This window comes from Gavialis gangeticus, unplaced genomic scaffold, assembly GCF_001723915.1.
Source record: "Gavialis gangeticus isolate Ggan-Ray unplaced genomic scaffold, GavGan_comp1, whole genome shotgun sequence".
Taxonomy (NCBI): domain Eukaryota; kingdom Metazoa; phylum Chordata; order Crocodylia; family Gavialidae; genus Gavialis; species Gavialis gangeticus.
The window spans coordinates 19,209,085-19,227,005 of NW_017729014.1; the positions used below are offsets into that span (position 1 = coordinate 19,209,085).

General features: G+C 42.3%; 1 protein-coding gene across 2 annotated transcripts in view; it reads left to right on the plus strand.

Moving 5' to 3' along the window:
* TMCO4 (transmembrane and coiled-coil domains 4) overlaps positions 1–17,921 on the plus strand; it is a 74,271-nt gene that overhangs the window by 23,298 nt on the left and 33,052 nt on the right. For both annotated transcript variants that reach the window (XM_019511905.1, XM_019511904.1), the window contains exons 6-10: positions 9,172–9,269; positions 10,137–10,280; positions 11,585–11,704; positions 15,776–15,940; positions 16,858–16,994. In XM_019511905.1, the coding sequence (XP_019367450.1) occupies positions 9,172–9,269; positions 10,137–10,280; positions 11,585–11,704; positions 15,776–15,940; positions 16,858–16,994 (664 nt within the window). The remainder of the gene's footprint in view (positions 1–9,171; positions 9,270–10,136; positions 10,281–11,584; positions 11,705–15,775; positions 15,941–16,857; positions 16,995–17,921) is intronic.

A 17,921-nucleotide genomic window follows, 5' to 3' on the forward strand; every position in this document is an offset into this window, starting at 1 on the left:
GGCTCCTACCCTGGGGATCTTTAAGAAGAGGCTTGATGACGACCTGGCTGGACTCATTTGAGTCCAGTCTTTTCTCCCGCTCAGGTGGGGGGTCGGACTTGAAGATCTACAAGGTCTCTTCCGACCCTACTTCTATGATTCTATGAAGAGTAGGGTGATACAATAGCAAGGGTGATACAATAATAGCTTCTTGTATCTTGTTTGGACTGGGGCTCAGCTCCTGGGGCTTGGTTATGAGAGGAACCATAAACCAATCCAGTGGGTGTTGCAGCTGTTCAGCACCAAAAGTGCGAAAATACTGACTGCAGAAATGCACTGTATACACTAGAAGCTTTGCTTCCAACCTCCCTATCTCCCAAAAGCTAGAAAATGCATCTTAAAGAAAGTGAATCTTGGGACATTCTCAGCAAGGTAGGATTTTGGCAATTTCTGCCCATGTTTTAGGTAGAGATTGGTTAGGAAGAAATAATTTACTTCTGTGTGTACTGATGCAGATGCTTTTGGTTTACTATGGGGACAGATTTTCAGCAGCAGCATTCCCAGCGTGTAAAATAATGTTATCAGTGATATGGGTCTGAATGGCAAATGTCTGTGTAGTTACTGGGAGCTGTATACACTCCCTCTTGAGAAAATACAACAGGCTACATCAACTGCCTGCGAAAATCAACTTGTATTTCTTTTCTTAATTGGAGAACAAACTATAATTTTGCCTGTAAAATCCACCTGAACACAGTTTATGGTTCAAAGAAAATAAATACAAAATATAGTTGCTAAGGATATAGAGGGAAAATAGTCAGTTAATTACCCTAGTGAAAACAAAACTGCTTCATAACAAAGCCGTAAACGTAAGAGTCTACACTACTGGAAAGGCAGGGTCTGACACCAGAACTATAGAGTTTCAAAGGCAGTTAATGCCAGTTTAAACCAGACTGCAATAAACCATAAAAGTTTGGCTAGGGAGAAGATGGAAACCCCAAATAAAATTGTATATGGGGCTTTCATCTTCTCTGCAGCAGAACTTTATTTTCAGTTTTTGGTTTGGTCAACTGCACCCAAAAGGCAGCAATTTGGTAGGAGGTTCATTGGATGACTGTCAAATCTGCTAAGTGAGGTAGAGCAGCATTGTCTGATATTCATGGACATGAACCGGTTGTGAGAAGAGCTGTGCTGTTCTCCCGACTCGGTCACTGACTTACTGTGGGAACTGCTGTACGTTAGTGTCCCCATCTCTAAAACAAGAGGCACCCTACTCTTCACCCTCATTACGTGCATTCACACACATCACCGTCTTGGACTGGCTCTTTCTACCGGACAGAGTACAAAAATATTCTATCAATCCTGACCCTTGATCCTTGAGGTTACTCACCCTTGTAAAGCTTTGAGATCCCACCGTTCATTAGTGCAAAGTGTAAGTGTTACTGCAGTGCAAATTCTGACACGTTAGAATGCTTATGAGCTCTTTGGGATAGGTATCTCCTTTTAAATCTTTTTTACAGCACATGACTTTAGTCTGTGTTTGGGGCTCCTAGGTGTTACCACAATACAAATAACACATTTGAACAGCTGGGTTTTGCTTATTGATTTGTAATGAAGCATCAATGATCACTGGGAAACCCAAGTGTTTGTCACATTTAAGGTATTCTAAGGCTGAGGTGACAGAAAGCTGAGGGGCAAGAGCTGTGATGCAGAATAGCAGGATACTAAATACTGGCAAGCCATGCAGGAGCAATGAGACTCCATCAGCACTTGTTTAAGGGATTCCTGGAGCAATAGCTTCAGAAGATAGATGAATAGATCTGGGTGCATAAATTGAATACAGAAGACTAGTAAGGCGAAAGCATCAGGGGCTAGGCGAGCCAAAGCACCCCAGGGGAAAACTGGGAGCAAAGGTCATAAACTTCTAGAAGAAGGTAAGGTGTATTAACTGTCTGCTGACCCATGGAATCAGGGTAATTGAATTTTTCACACAGACACCAAGGGCAATTCTTGTTCTCAATTTCCAGTTACATTCTGTATTGCAGGGTGTGCAAAATGAGAATGGATAAATTGGGTGTAATCTTGGCACCATTTACTTAAGTGGCACAATGCTTCCCCCTTCCCCTCCCATTCCATTCTCCACTTACCTTATTTTGCAAAACTGTGTAATGTGAGTTTGCAGCTACCCCCAAAGTTGTCCATGTCAAAAATACAGAGAACCTAACAGGATTCCAAAATACCTTTAACATTTCACTGGATAATGAAAATCTACACTTATTTTAGGATTGGTGAAAGTGTTCCCAGGTTGGAAGGGATATTCACTAAAATTTCAGGGCTTTGGCCAGCTACTGCTAAGCAAGTTAGAAAGAAGTGTCCTCTGTCAGCAGGTTATTCTGTAATTTTCCTGTTGTGGTTCTTGGACTTTCTTCTGAAGCTGCCAGTATTGGCCACAGGAAACTGGATAAGGTGGAATCCAGTATGACAGCTCATGTTCATAATTACCATTCAGTATTTCCTGTTAGGCTGATAAACAAAGGCTGGGTTGAGAACTAATGAATGTTGTCTACCAACTGACATTTTCTCTTTATAGATTTATTTGCCTGTTTATGATCGTGATGTTATAGATCAGCTTAAATGTACACAGAATAGTGTAGGAATGATTTTGGTTTTCCTTGTAACACTCTTATCTCATGATGTATAATCAGAAAATGACCACATTTATAGTTAGAAGCTTCCTCTTCCTTGGTTAGAGATGATTGTATGACCGGTAACCCTACACTATGTTGTTCCAAACAACTTCTTAAGTTGACTTGACTTTCTTCTGTCTTCCCCTGTTTTAACTTAATTTCCTTGTTCCTCAGAGAAAAGGGTATGCTTTTGTTCTTCTGTCAAATTTTACAAAATCTTAATTTATTTCATTTTCTTACGAAATCAGAGCAGTTATCACATAAGCAATGGATGGCCAGATCTTCAGTTAGTGTACATTGGTATAACTCTGAAGTCAGAGTAACCACACCAGTTTCCATCGATTGAGAATCTAGTCCAATATTTTTGCCTATATGTGCACCTGATTTTAATGGAATGATCCCTTTATGAGATTTTCTAACCATTTTTGGGGATCTAAGATAAACTTCTGGTCTCCATTACACCAACATAAATTTGAGAGTAATTCTCTTCAGTGGTTTTACTTTGGATTTCACCCAGTGTTACTGAGACAGAATATGACCCCTTGTGTACTTGAAGAAAGTGAAGTAGATCTTAGACTTCGTAAGTCATGGATCATTAGTAGCCTGCAGAGCATTTCCAGGTGGTCTGCAGAGCTGATTCCATCACTGTGGTGAAGAATATATAATTTTTCAAACACTAATACTTCCTGCTGCTTTCTACCAAGGCAGGGTTCCTTTTCTGGGACCTCTAGACCTCTATCATGAGTACAACATCATAAAATCAAATACCTTTTCTGCATACTGCATGGCTGCTGCTTGTTTTGGGGGGCTTAGGGAGTAGGTTGAATTCAGCTCTGGTCTAGTTCAAAGGTAGCATTGTATTCGAAGGAGAAGCAGATCACACAGGACAGAACCAGAATGCAATGTGTGACCTAGAGATATTGAAACTGCGTGGATTGGAAGTTATACAAGGTCTGTTCTGAATATATGTAAAGCCACCCCCCAGGATTGGAAATAGCTCAGATGTGGGCAAGGGGTATGTAATCAAACAAAGCATGTCTGTCACATATATTAGGATTCTTTTTTTAATTACTTATTCATGAATCGACCACTGTAGTTGCTGAAGGGTTCAAGACAGTGAGATGAGCAATGTCTGTCCGCCCATTTTTGTCTGAAGTAAGAGTAAGGGTCTTGGACTTCAGAAAAGCAGGCTTCAACTAACTTACTCAGGGAACTGATACGTACAATCCACTGGGAGGCCAGTCTTAAGGGGGAAAGGAATCCAGGAGAGCTGGTTGGAGAGCTGGAAACCTTACTGAGGGCACAGGAACGAACCATCCCACTGCTCAGGAAGACTAGCAAGTATGGCAGAAGACCAGCTTGGCTTAGCAGGGAACTCTTCAGTGAGCCAAAATACAAAAAGGAAGATTAGAAGTGGAAATGTGGACAGACAACTAGGGAGGAGTAGAAGAGTATTGCTGTGCCAACAGTGTACCCTTATTGAGAAGAAGGCTAACGGCATGCTAGGTTGTATTAGTAGGAGTATGGCCAGCAGATTGTGGGAAGTGATTATTCCCCTCTATTTGGCATTGGTGAGGCCACATCTGGAGTAATATGTCCAGTTTTGGGCCCCCCACTACAGAAAGGATGTAGACAAGTTGGAGAGAGTCCAGCGGAGGACAGTGAAAACAGTTCAGGGGCTGGGCAAAGTGGGCTGATTTAGTCTGGAGAAGAGAAGACTGAGGGGGATTGAATAGCAGCCTTCAGTTCCCTGCAGGGGGGTTGCAAAGAGGATGGAGCTGGACTGTCCTCAATGGAGGCAGATGACAGGACAAGGAGCAATGGGCTCAAGTTGCAGCAAGGGAAGTTTAGGTTAAATATTAGGGGAAAACTCTCACAAGGAGGGTAGTAAAACACTAAACAGGTTACCCAGAGAAGTGGTGGAGTCTCCATCCTTGGAGGTTTTTAAGGCCCATCTACAAAGAGCCTTGGGCAAGGGGTTGGAAAAGATGACCTTCCGAGGTCCCTTCCAAACCTAAGTTTCCATGATTCTAAGTAGTAATCCAGAATATGGGCATGTGTGAGAAACCAGTGGCATCAAATCTGACAGTCTCATATTGTGTCTGATGGAGAAATCCAGTTTGAAATGAAATAGAAGGTCCTAAATGGAAATGTTGCTGGTGTGCTTTTACTCTGAATGTTCTGCCCAAGGAACTCTGTGCATGTCTTCCCATATAGTTGTATTATGAATTGGTTTGATCTGTTTAAGGATGGGTTTTTCAAAAGTGCTACAACTACTTAAAGCATGCATCCCATGGATTTTTCAATTAAACCTGTTCTCCTAAGTCTCGGTAAGTGCTTTTGAAAATTCCACCTTTAAGGATTGTCCACACAGATAAAATAGCTCTTCTGTTATACACATCTAATCCACTTCAGACAGGGACTAAGCTTAAACTGCAGAAAGACAGTTAATGCAGGGTAAGTGTGTCCACATAGAGAATTAGAACCAAATGGTTATTGCACTTTAAATTCACAGCCCAATTTATTCCACAGTAACTTTCCCACATAGACAATTTACTTAGTCTTTTGATTTCCTGTTGTGTTTGAATTCAATATCATCTGTGTGTGTTAGCCAGTTTTCATTATTCTATAAGGAGATTCATCCTGAAGTGCCTCCAAGGCTTTGGCTGCACAAACTTGCTTAAAATTTAAAGCGAAGCTGGAAGAATCCAAAACCCCTTATTTGCTCCTAATTAAATCTTGTGTAAATTCACATCCTTATTTAAGCAGCTGCAGCTGTTTGTAGCAACTGCCCTTAAGAACAGACTCCTAAAAAAAACCCATTAAAAACAGTGATGGATTTGAGATGTATTTACATTCACTCTGTTCTTCCAGTGCAAACTGGCAACATCTAGTGAGATTATAAAACCCTTGGCTCACTGTACCTTGGTTAGTGAAATCATCAGACCTTTCACCTTATGAGACAGACTTAAACTCATGCAACCTTGTTACAACCTGCTTTACCTCTGGAGTCCATGTAGGAAACTCGGGGCAGGGTTGTTTCTTTCTTAAATGTTAAGAAACAGGCTGCATCACAGGGCAGTTTGGTCCGGCATGAGATTTTAGTGTTATGTCTTTGATTTCAGAGGGAGACAAAAAGAAAAACCTTGGTAGTACTGAACCACTGGGGGAAGCTACCACCACTATCACTGACAACAGTAATGATAATAAATCAAATTTACATCGGACCTCCTCTAGAAGGGCCTCAGAGCACTTTACAAATGGCATAAACAGGGATCTGTTAACCTACCACTGAAGTACAGCTGCCTCTGTAGTAGACCATGGCAACTCTATGCAACCTTTTGAAAGCGGAAGAGTTAGAGAATTTAATTAGTGCTGCCGATGTGAAAGTCAACCTACTTTATTAACTTCAGGAGAGTAATTTGTGCAACATCCCTTTGAGTTAAAATGAGGACTAGTGATTTGGACAAGGGCACCTAAGAAATCGGGGTGGGGTCGGGGACTGAATCCAGATCTGATTCTCAGTCTTGTACTTCAAAAGCAAAGCGACCCTTCTGCTTGCCTGCTAGTGAAATTACAGGAGGAATAGTAGAGACACATAATCCATTCACCTGAATAGAATCCAGGCCAGACTTCAAGACTAGCACCAGTGTTGAGGACATTAGTGTTAGACCTCATCTGAAAGACAGCCCCTCCAGTAGTTCAGTGTCCTTAACCCTATAATGATCAACTCCAGTTCTTGGGTTCTCCTTCAAGGTCTATCAACCAAGTACTAATACGATCTGTCTCTCTTTACGATGACTTAGTGGTTAGATCACAAAGCTAGGCAGCAGGGCTTCCGGATTTCAGTCATAACCCTGCCACATGCTGATTTTAATCTCGACTCAAGTCACTTCGTGTCACTTTCTCAGCATTGTCCACTGCAAAATGGCCATAATCAAATTCACTGTAACATTCAACTCATTTGCTTCTACTTCAGGGGTTGTTTTACATTAGCTGTTGCACATATAGCACTTCTTGAGATGAAAGGCTATATCATACTGATGTGCCCACAGCTCAAGGCAATATAGCTGCAGGCTTTGCCCTAATACATTGCAAATTGGAGATCCATGCAGTTTCCCTCCTAACTAATGGTTATTGCAGATGCTCTACTCATCCCTGTGTGCGGAAATTTTTTTTTATAGAGTGTACATAAAGCTGTTTGTCCCAGTAGCATCATGCAGCCATGAACTGTTACTGGATGAGCTTTCAGCAAGGCAGTGACAAGCAGGTTATGCATTTGACTGTAGAAGCATGAGGTGACTATTCATTCTCCAGGAACAGAGATCAGCAGCAGTCTCCATTTTGTGGTCTGGCTACATTTACCTTAAGCTCTGTGGATCACATTCAGATAAAGGTTTGTGTGGATGCCAGTCCACAATAATGCCATACATGGCAGTGGATTTACTCTGATGCAGTTGAGATCAGAACCTAAGCCTGAGCATTTTTCTAGAGAGCCCAGTATGAATCTGGATCAACTTGATGAATGATTTGCTTTGGAAAAAAGACTCAGATGGCAGGACTTCTTCTGGGAGAACTGAATTGTTTGTTGAGGCTGAACAATTCTGGGATGCTGCAAGGGATAAAACAAGACGGCAAACTCTCTGTAGCTTGAGCCTGATCAACAAGATGATTATCTGGTATAGCCATCTGTGAATGAACAAAGCAAATGTGTTTTCCACTGCCATAACACTGGGATATATTGTTGGTATCTAAGGATACATGGAGGCTGTGGTGTCTAAGAGCGTTTTGTAGTAATGTGATTATTACTCAACCCTGAGACCAGGGCAAGACCTTTCAGTTCATTCCCCTCTCCTTGAAGTTGAGCTTATGAGTTGGCTACCCCAATGCAGCCACTGCCCATCAGCTCATCGGAAGAGCTGACAGTCACAGTTACTGGTCCAAGGGGCCCAGATTAAACGGGAGGCAAGGTTCTGGTTCGGCCAGGTTCCTGCTTAGATATGAAAGACCTTATCTCCAGTAGGCTGGCTTCTCATTTGAATCCTGTCTCCTCTCATCTGATAAGGTAACTTGCTGTCTACATTTTGATTGTGCTTCTCTGCTATAACACTAGGAAGCTGACCCCTGTATTAATGACTCTCTAACTTATCAAGGAAATGCATTTTTTTCCCCAGAGTTGTCTGTCTTTTAACATCACCTTTCTTTCGTCTCACTGCAGTTGACCACAGTGGAAATCTGGGACCTTGGTGCTCATTAACCAGTGGGGGATCTCCAGCAGCAAAAGGCAGCATTGTAAGGGCAGGGCCCCATCTAACTTCCAGCACAGGCTCTACTTATTGCCTTGATTTGCTACTTGAAGGAGCTATCTGGAATGTATCGCAGTCTTTCCCTCCCCCTCCTTTTCATTCTGCAAAGCTTTAGCTCTGCTAAAAGCAGCTGTTGAAATAAAAGCAATATACAGCCATGTTTAGAAAGAGAAGGAAACAGGATTACGAAGGTTGAGCCTCTCTGTTTTTTCAAGTGTGATTCCAGCCCTGCCAGACATAACCTTCATACCCCCTTCCACTGAACCACAACATCTGCTCAAACATGAATTCATTCATAACTTCAGTTTAGCACCAAACAGTTCTAGTCCAAAGGGTAATGGAGTGTTTGATCCTGCACTTTTAACGTCAGAACTATTCTACAGCCTTCAGTGGGAGCAGGGTCACATTCATATTATAGTCTTAAGAAATAAATAGGAATGCACTGACAACTTGCAAATGGTGTTGGAATCACCACCCTGGGGCTGAAGTCTGATTTATCAGGGAACACATCCAGCCCAACTTGGAAATAACACTAATACCTGGATCTGGAGGGATCATTGATAGGGATGATGGGGATCGTTTGCTGAGGCAGCCAATATGAGTATCAGATCATTTTGTGGGCACATATCTCCTGGGAACTGTATTTGGACCACCTTATTCATTTTGCATAGACTTTCTTTAATAGCTGTTGACAGTCTAAACTTGGCTGGATTTAAATCTGAATCCTAGAGGAACTCACCTCTGACCCACCAGAACCATACCTAAGCTATCCACCACCATATTTCATACTGAAAGTCCAGTTCTGCTCAGTGGGACCTTATTGAATGCTCTGCACAACAACTAAAAATGTTTTGCATATTCTGCAGGTGGCAAAAATGTGTGTAATGTGTACATGGACATTATATGGGCATTCAATTGTTTGATTTTTTTTTTTTTCCCCCTTTTCTTTATACAAGCTGCAGTCCTTTAGGAAGGGCTTTCCAGGTAAGTAACCTACCATGGTTAATTCAAACCGACGGTTTGATTTTTATACTTTTAAATCTAAGTGTTGTTAATGGCTGCACTTGCATGATGGTGTTTACTGTTCCCCAGCATGAGATTCAGTGCCAGGAATCAGGATATTGCAAAAAGATTACAGAGCTGTGTTGTTGTTTGTCAGGCTTTTGCATCAGCTGTTCTGATCAGCTTTTCTTCCCACCCAGAACTGCAGGAGCATCAAGGAGAAAGAAAGAAAGAAAGAAGAAATTGAAACGCTACTTGCTGATTGGCTTGGCAACTGTTGGAGGTGGAACCGTGATCGGTAAGGGTGCCTGGGAATTCTGGGACCAACTGAGCGCTGCACAGAGCAGAGTGGGAATTCTGCATCGATGCATTCAGCTACAGCAGCCCTGCTCACATTTGAGCCCTAGTACTAATTCTACCATATTCATTACTTGGTCAGGTGGGATTTTCTTCCCGTCAATTTTATACTGTTGTAACTCCATTGACTTCCATGGAGTTACTTTTGATTTACACTGGAGTCTCAACATAAAGATGCTGTAGAATAAATGTACTTTTTTAGATGATTTTTCCAATTCAAACTTCAGCTCTATCATTGAGAATTGGCCTATTGAAATTGGTTTGTAAATCAGGTATATTAAAAACATAGGGCCAGATCATCAGATAGACTAAACTGTAAACATCAGCTAAGGCTCTGGGCCATGAAAAAAATATTTCTCCTACTATACCCTGGTGTCAGAAGAGAAGCAGAAAAAAAATCTCCCTCACTTTCCCAATCCAGGATGAGGTAAAGCTAGCTCATCATCGTAAATGGAGATGCCTTGATTTTACTTCTGCTAGCATAAGTATAATGGTGGAGATTTTTCCACTCACTTCATTGGAGATGCTCTTCATTATAAATTGGTGTAAACTAGAGAAAAATCCAGGTGGAGATTCAGGGAATGGGAATGGTCTTTTTCCAAGTTGTTGTGATGCATCAATGTTGAATCACCTATCAGGGTGGATGATCACTGCAGTACACAGTTCAGATTTCGTAGTGGGATATAGTGGATAGCTGCTCTGCAGTAGAAGTCTAACCTCTCTCCTGACAACCCTTTGTGCAGCGTAAAGATAAAAGGTTTTTTCCACAATGATCATGCACTGCAGTTCATTCCTCTTGCACCTTTAGGTTTGACAGGGGGTCTTGCTGCCCCTTTGGTTGCTGCTGGAGCTGCAACTATCATTGGAAGTGCTGGGGCAGCAGCTCTAGGTTCAGCAGCTGGAATTGCTGTCATGGCATCTCTCTTTGGAGCAGCAGGAGCTGGCCTTACAGGTAAGACCAGTAATTTCTTTGATTTCTAAACCACCAAGCCATAGGAGAATATATGCAAAGCCAGGCACTCTAGGCCTAACTCGAGAGTGTTAAGTCTGCCAAGGCTATTGTGGACTACTCACTTTACTGCTAAAGCGGTGGCACTTAATCTAGGATTTCTCTTGCTGCCTGTGATCTCACAGCCACGCAGTGGCTCTGTTCCCAAGACTGAGATGTTGTGCAGCATCGTCATGACAGTGTAGCACTTGCCCTGAGGGAAATGACACTCTAAATCAGGTACTGTAGGCATCCACCCGCACATAGACAAGGTACATTTGTCTTTGGGCTTGTAGATAACCAAGGTAAGTAGAAATGTTCTGCTTGCGTATAAGAGTCATAAGGAATCGATCACTTATCTTCTAGCAGCTGCAAGAATTACAGATGCAAAAGCCTAATAGAGAAATGACACCCCTAAAATCACTGACTGGTTTCAACAAGTTTGAGAAGTTTTAGTAGTGGAAAGGTCCTGTCAAGTCAGTGTGCTACAGGGGAGAAGGAAAAAAGATATGTACTTAGAAATCTTGTGGAAATTCTTGGCATTTGCTAAAAGTGAATCTTCTTCTGCCTCCAAACCAGAAAGTTTGAGATTTTTTTTTTTTTAATATTGCAGGGAAGTGTAAGCTCGATGAGCTAACACTTAAGAACAGATTTGGAATAAGTTTAAAATTTAAAAGCAGAGATGAATAGAAGATAGTGAGATTTGTATAATTCAGAGTTCTGAGGAAAAAAGAGGGGGTGAATTATTACATATAAATGAAGAAACACAAGTGTAACATCAACTGAAACAAACTGAACTGTCAGAGATAGAAAGAAAGAGAAGAAAAGAATGCAAGACTTGTGGACATTGCCTTGGGGTAAGGGAGCACTGTTGATGGAAGATACATATCTGTCTGTGTATATTTTGGGGGATTGGATGTATCTTTAAACATTAAATGGTTAGTTGATAAGTTGGGTTTGTTAATAAATAAAGTTAAAGTAGCATTCTGCCTTGTTTCAGCTTCTGGAAAGATGTTTTAATGAAGAGAAGTTTTATTGTTTATATCTGGTCTGGAGCTGTAATTCATTGTGCTGTGATCTCAGATCGCTCAAATTAAGCACAAGCGTACTGGCTCAATAACTGAGTCGGAGACCTCAAGAGAGTATTAGCGTTTGTATTGTCTTTTGGCAAAATAGAGAGACAAATATATATTTTTATATTACTATTATCATTATCAATTTCTGCTGTTGGCAGACCCTGCCATTGCTTATAATTTCTGCATATATAGGATACAAGATGAAGAAACGTGTGGGAGCCATAGAGGAGTTTGAGTTCCTCCCTTTAACAGAAGGGAAACAGCTTCGTATCACAATAGCCATCACCGGATGGTTGTGTACTGGCAAGTATGGTAAGTGCAAAATGAGGAAACCTAGACCAAGTTTTGGAGAGGGCGGTTTGCACTGCCAGCATGTGGGAATTTGTGTTTCTGTGGCACTGATGAAATGCCCCAGGATTAAGCTAATGTGTCAAAATACTGTGGACTGATATTAAGCCCTGTTTGCTTAGGATCATGCAGATAGGTTGAAAAAGTAAAAGAATGAGAAGTTGGCATATTTTGCAATGGATTCCATGGGACATTTCATCTCCAGGTCATCATCTCAAGTCCATCCAAAGTTAATAGTAAATGAAAGGTGGTACAGCATCGTGGTTGTTGGGTATTACATGTTAGGCCCGACGTACAGAGTCTTCAGTGCCCTTTATCCAATTTATATGGAGGGGTTTCATAACTCAGAAATTATCAAAACAGCTGACATTGTTTGGAACTCAAAGCAGGCCAGAAGGTAGGAATTAATTTGTGACTTAGAGGTGAGCGCAGATCCCCCTTTATGGCAAGAGCTCTGGTTTTATCCACATTGAGACCTGCTGTGAACAATCCCAAACATCACCTCTAAATGCTCAAATATGGCTCCCCCTGCCATTGTCCCGTTCCCCTGTGGCTGAACAGAATTCAGTCACTAATTAAGAAGGCTTTCTTCATCGTTTATTAAATGAGGCGAATAAATGAGAATGAGCAATATTTGATGTGAGGGGTTAAACCCCACACCATTCCTAGTTTAGTCATTCCTTATGCTCACAAAGTAGGGTGTACATATTTCGTCTGGGCTATGGTGTCTTTCCCTCTGTTCTCATGTACCCTCACTGTAAGATGTGAGATTTAAACAATGTGAGGGTTTTTTTCCCTTTAAAACTCAGACAACAGCCTCACTCAAAAGAGAGAGCAAACAGCGGATGGGAAATTGCGTGTAGAGATGGCTGTACAAAAACCAGAATGTTTCTATTAATAAACCCTACCTAAGTCTTTGCTTGAGATAATCTGACTGGTATGGATGCTTTCCAGTACCAGACACAAAATGACTTGGCCAGTCATCAGGATTCATGTTTATCCATGGGCAATTAATAGAATGCAGGTTTTTTTTCTCTCCCAGCCTGTGCCTGCTAATGAGGTTTATTGGCAAGAAGGCTCTGTCAAGTAAACCATGTTAAATACAGCGCTGCAGTGCTGAGGAGGTGAGCTAACAGCTTGCAGCTTTGGAAAATGGATAATGTTATGCTACAGTATCTCACACCTGTAACTTGTCATGTAAAATATGTCAACCGTGTGCTGCCGAGGCATTCAGTGAACTGGCTGAATGGCTTGCCAGCTTTTTCCCTTCAGGGCCATCATCATTAATATTCTGTATCCAAAATGTTAGAAGGACATCTCTTTGTGCTGCTCTTTGTTGAATCCAGTCCGCTGACAAAATCAGCAGGTCAGAAACTTCCTCTGCTTTCCCTTTCTATTATTTTATATTTTATGTCCAAATGTGTTGAGATCGCACAAGGGGTCGGACTTTGCTGGAGTTGGAGGCTTTCGAGGCACTGTTTCTTAGTCAGCAGGCTATTTAATGAATCTGCATCTCAGTTTGCCCTTAAAAGGGAGTTACAGATGATCTGAACTCTTGTGGGATTTTCCATAACTAGCAACTTGTAATGAACTTTAGCACCTCAAAAATAAAACAGCTCTTCAGTTGCCTCCTTTAACAGCTTTGTCTGCATATTGAGGTACTTATGATGCTCCCATTGCTGCAGTATCTGAATGCCACACAAATTTTAATGTCTTTTTCCTCAGGTAGGAAGTGCTTATATCCTCATTTTCCATCTAGGGAGTTGTGGCACGGAGACTGATTTATTTTTAAAGGAGTTACAAAGGGGCTTTTTAAGATCCCCCTAGGTGCCTATTTGCATGATTTGGCATCTAAAGCTCCTTTAAAAATCCAGATATAGTGACTTGTGCAAGGGAGGGCAGTAGAAAAGCAGGTACAGAGCCCTGGTCATCTGAGTCGTGAGCTGGGACCTTAATCACTGGCCCGTCCTCCTTCCCAGTCCGGTTCTCTGTCCATGTCCCGCACATATCAGAAAGTAGACTCCACTGCTTCCAGTTCAGTGACAATGAAACAGCACCTTAGTTGGTCAATGAACAGATGCTGAGTGTAACTGTACCAGATAGCAGGTACCACATCACCTTTCAGTCACTGCAGTTTGCAGCACTGAGCAGTTGGTTTTGTACTGTTGAGTGCATCTCAGCATATGCTTTCTGCAGCCATTGGATGTAAACTATCCATTCTCCATCTGACAGCTGCTGGGTGGCCTGTGTGAGACGAACTGATGACATCTCAGTCTAGATCATCATTTTCCATGTGACAAAACAACCCATTTCAAGCTATGCATAGGCCAGGAGTGCGTGACCTGCATAGGAATACCAGTGCACTACACTGGCAGAGAGCTTCTAGCAGGGACACAACTATGATAGCCATTCATGCTTTACACCTCTGTGATAAAACCACCCTGTACCAATAAACCTATTCATTCCATCAAGGAAGAGCGCACACCAGCTGTGGATGCTTCCTCAGCCTGATAAAGGGTTTTTAAACCCAAAAGCTTGCTAAGAAAATTTTTTTCCAACTATATACTTGGTCTCATAAAAGATGTCAGATTTACCCAGAGAACCTTGTCTGCCTATGTCCTTAGACCAGCACAGCTATAACCTACACCACTATACTAATGAATCATAATTTTGCTGGTACATGTGTTACCACATTAGGAGATTCTGCCAGCACAGCTGTATCAATCACGGACCCTGCTGTCCGCATCATCAGAGAGGCCAAGCAATAAATAGGCCTGAAGAAGGAATTGCCCCTCGGTGGTCTGGACATGTTCATAAGCTCCACTTTAGGATTGAGGCATGCTGGCAGGGGCTAGGGTAGAAGCTGGGTTAGTCAGTCTGCTGTGTATTGTTCAGTAAAGGAATTACAATAGGGCGTCTTAATATATTAAGAAGCCAAACTCCTATTCTGCCCCTTCACAATTTAGTTGGTATATGAACATTGTCTGTGTCCCCCCCTGACTGTCTTGCCCATGAATCTGTGACAAAAGAGAGGATGGCACAGTTACTGTTTTGCAGCCAAAAAATAATTATATTGGCACTGTGTGCATTATCCATTCCTCACTCTCACAGACAGGAAGCACTACTGCTCTTGATTAGTGTCTGGGGGAAAAAAAACAAGCTAAAGAGAATGAATTGATTAGAGGATAAAATGGAAGTAAATATGCAGTCTGAGTCTCTAAATGCTTGTCTTCCTCAATTTTCAATAGATCTATTAATTCAGAGCTAGCATGCAAAAGCTAAGTACCAAGAAGATAATATACTATATTGTAATACTTAGGATATTTGCAGACAAGTGGCAGATTTAAGTATTTTTAAAGGGTAAAAAAAACCAGCAACCTTAAACTGCAGGAAAAACAGTTGGGAGTGAAGGGATGGATGTGACAAGGTTTAAGCAGCTCCCGCCAGGCACAGAACATTTTCAGCTCTTTCTGCAGTGTGCCTTGGGATTAAAAATGACTTTTAAATGAATTTAAAAACCACTACAGGGTAAAATCCTACTTCTCAGCCATTTTAGTCTATATTCCTTGGAGCGGCTTGTCAGAATTTGGCCTAAAAGAGTAGGGAGTACAAACAATAAAATTCAAGTCCTGTATTTGGTGGGAAGGATATCCTTAATATTCACCATTAGCAGCACTAATTGATGCCCTTCTTGGCAGTCTTAGCATTGGACCACAGAGATGAGACCTGTGGATGGTAGCTCCTTTTAGGTTTAAGATGAGTTGGCAGGGCAGCTGTGGGGAACCGGATTAGTTTGGATCAGGAAGAGCCTTCAGAGCTGTCAAGCCAATGTACCATGCACCAACACAGCATCCTGTAAGAATGAAGGGTCTGTGCAGATGTGTCCAGCTCCACTAGCATTTTCAAATACAACGCCCAAAGAATTGAGCAAGACCTAGGTGTTCTGTTAGTTGGCAGGCTCTCACATTTCTTTCTGGGCCCCTCGGGCCAATTGGTGTTTAGTCTCCTCTAAAAGTGAATTCTTTGTGTTCACAGGGAGTTTCACTGCACCGTGGTCCAGCATGTTGCAATCCACCGAGCAGTATTGTCTGGCCTGGGAATCCAAGTACCTGATGGAGCTGGGCAATGCTCTGGATTCTCTGCTGAATGGTTTGGTTAACATGATGGCTCAGGAAGCTCTGAAATACACTATCTTGTCAGGTAAGAACCTGGGTTATACCCAGCCAGTGGGTGTGCCTGGTCAGGTAGTTTCAGCCCTGATGGTTGTGAATCTTTCCTATTTCTTTGCGGATTCTCCCAGGAGCAGCGTCACTTGCAAACGTTGGCTCCAAGTCCACAGAGGCGCTTAGCCACATGCTTAGCTTGACCTCTGAAAATCATTCCATTGATTTCACTGGGAGCTCGCCCAGGGTGAGTGTTAAATTCACCAGGACCAATGACACAGGAAGGATTCTCCTTTCACTGTGAATGTTTTCGCCGTGGCTGGTGAGAGAGCTTTCTCCTCTGTAGCTGTAGTGATGTGGAATGACCTTCCTGGATCTCTCTGCCTCGTCAGTTTGCCCTGTCATTTTAAATCCCAGCTGGAAACATCTTTTCTCCCTTTGCTAGGGCTGTTTCTTTCCATGTTGTTCAAGCTGTGTTTTATTGGGTTGTATCATGTGTTTCACACAAGCCTTCCATATGGGCAGATTTCATCCAAGCATAATGCCTGCTTGCATTACATCTATTCACGCTCCAGAAGGTGTTATGTACCTATGCTCTGCTTTGCCTCGCATTTAATTGCTTTGTGTTCCACTTATACCCGTGCACAGTTCCCTTGTGAGCTTTACCTGGACACTTTGTACCCAGCACGCACCGCTTTTATGTATGGTAACATGGTGCACCACGGTCCCCACGTTTTCCCTATTCACATTCTCTCTGTCTGTGCACATTATGTGCATAGGTTACATCTGAAGGCAGTATTTTCTGCGTTCTCCCCTCATGCATGCAGCCTTCCTGAGATGAACTCTTGAGAAAGAAGAATTGAAGTAGACAAAAGGTCCTGGGTGCAGCTTTTAAACACAGCAAACTCCTTCTCCTGTGTAACTTTTTTGTCCTGTTTGCTTTGTGCTTCACAGGCATCGTGACAGCCCTGACATGGCCAGCCTCACTCCTCACTGTAGCCAATGTCATTGACAACCCTTGGGGAGTGTGCCTGCATCGGTCAGCGGAAGTGGGCAAGCATCTGGCACATATACTGCTCAGTCGACAGCAGGTAATTGGCTCCAGTTATTACACCTGGAAGGAATTGTGATCTCAGAGAGGCCCTGGGTCGTGATGTGTTACAGCTGTGCTAGTCAACAGCAGGAGGTACTTGTCTATGGGGAAGAAAATAAACAGGCTGAAAAATCTGAATTTGATACATCAACACTAGCCTGTGTCTCAGTCCCATGTAGGAAAAAGAGGAGAGACCAGGGCTGATCAGAAGTTGCCAACTTGGGTTTCATGTAACCCTGATCTTGGATAAATATTGAAGAGATCAGACAGCAGGTGTTTACTAGGAAGCTCCGACAGGCGGAGAGAGTCAGTTTGAATGTCTACACACTGTTCTTTGCAAATGAGGTCTACCTGTACTGAAGGACAGGAACCAAAATCCTTACAGTGAAAGTCTTAACACGAAACATACTGCAGCGTCTGGATTTTGTCAAAAATACATTGAATCTAAGACGTTTGTCGGCTGATGGGAATAAGAGCAAATTTAGTTTTTCACTGCCTGCAATGGGGACTTATGTCTAAAGCAGGTCAGGACTGAAAATTGGTGTAAAGACTCCTCTTTGCATAACTGCCATGCCACTTGACCCAGTTTGGGTAGTGGGGGAGTGAAGGCAGAGAATGTGGAGAATGAGAAAGGGAGGGAGAGCTCAGACAGCCGAAAGACGCATTGAGAGATCAGAGGCATTGGCAGTGTGGGACAATGGAAAACTACTTAGCATCTTCCTGCATAGCTGGTAGGATGAGTCAAATTCTGCCCTGAGCTACAAGGCTGAAGTAATTTCATTGAAAATATTGGTTCTTATTTCTTTACTAATCTCAAACTGATGCAAGCTCAGAAATTCACCCATTATCAGTCTCAAATAAAGATCTGTTAAAACAACTTCGAGGAGAATAAGAAAGAAAAGAAATGGCTTATTCCACATTTAGG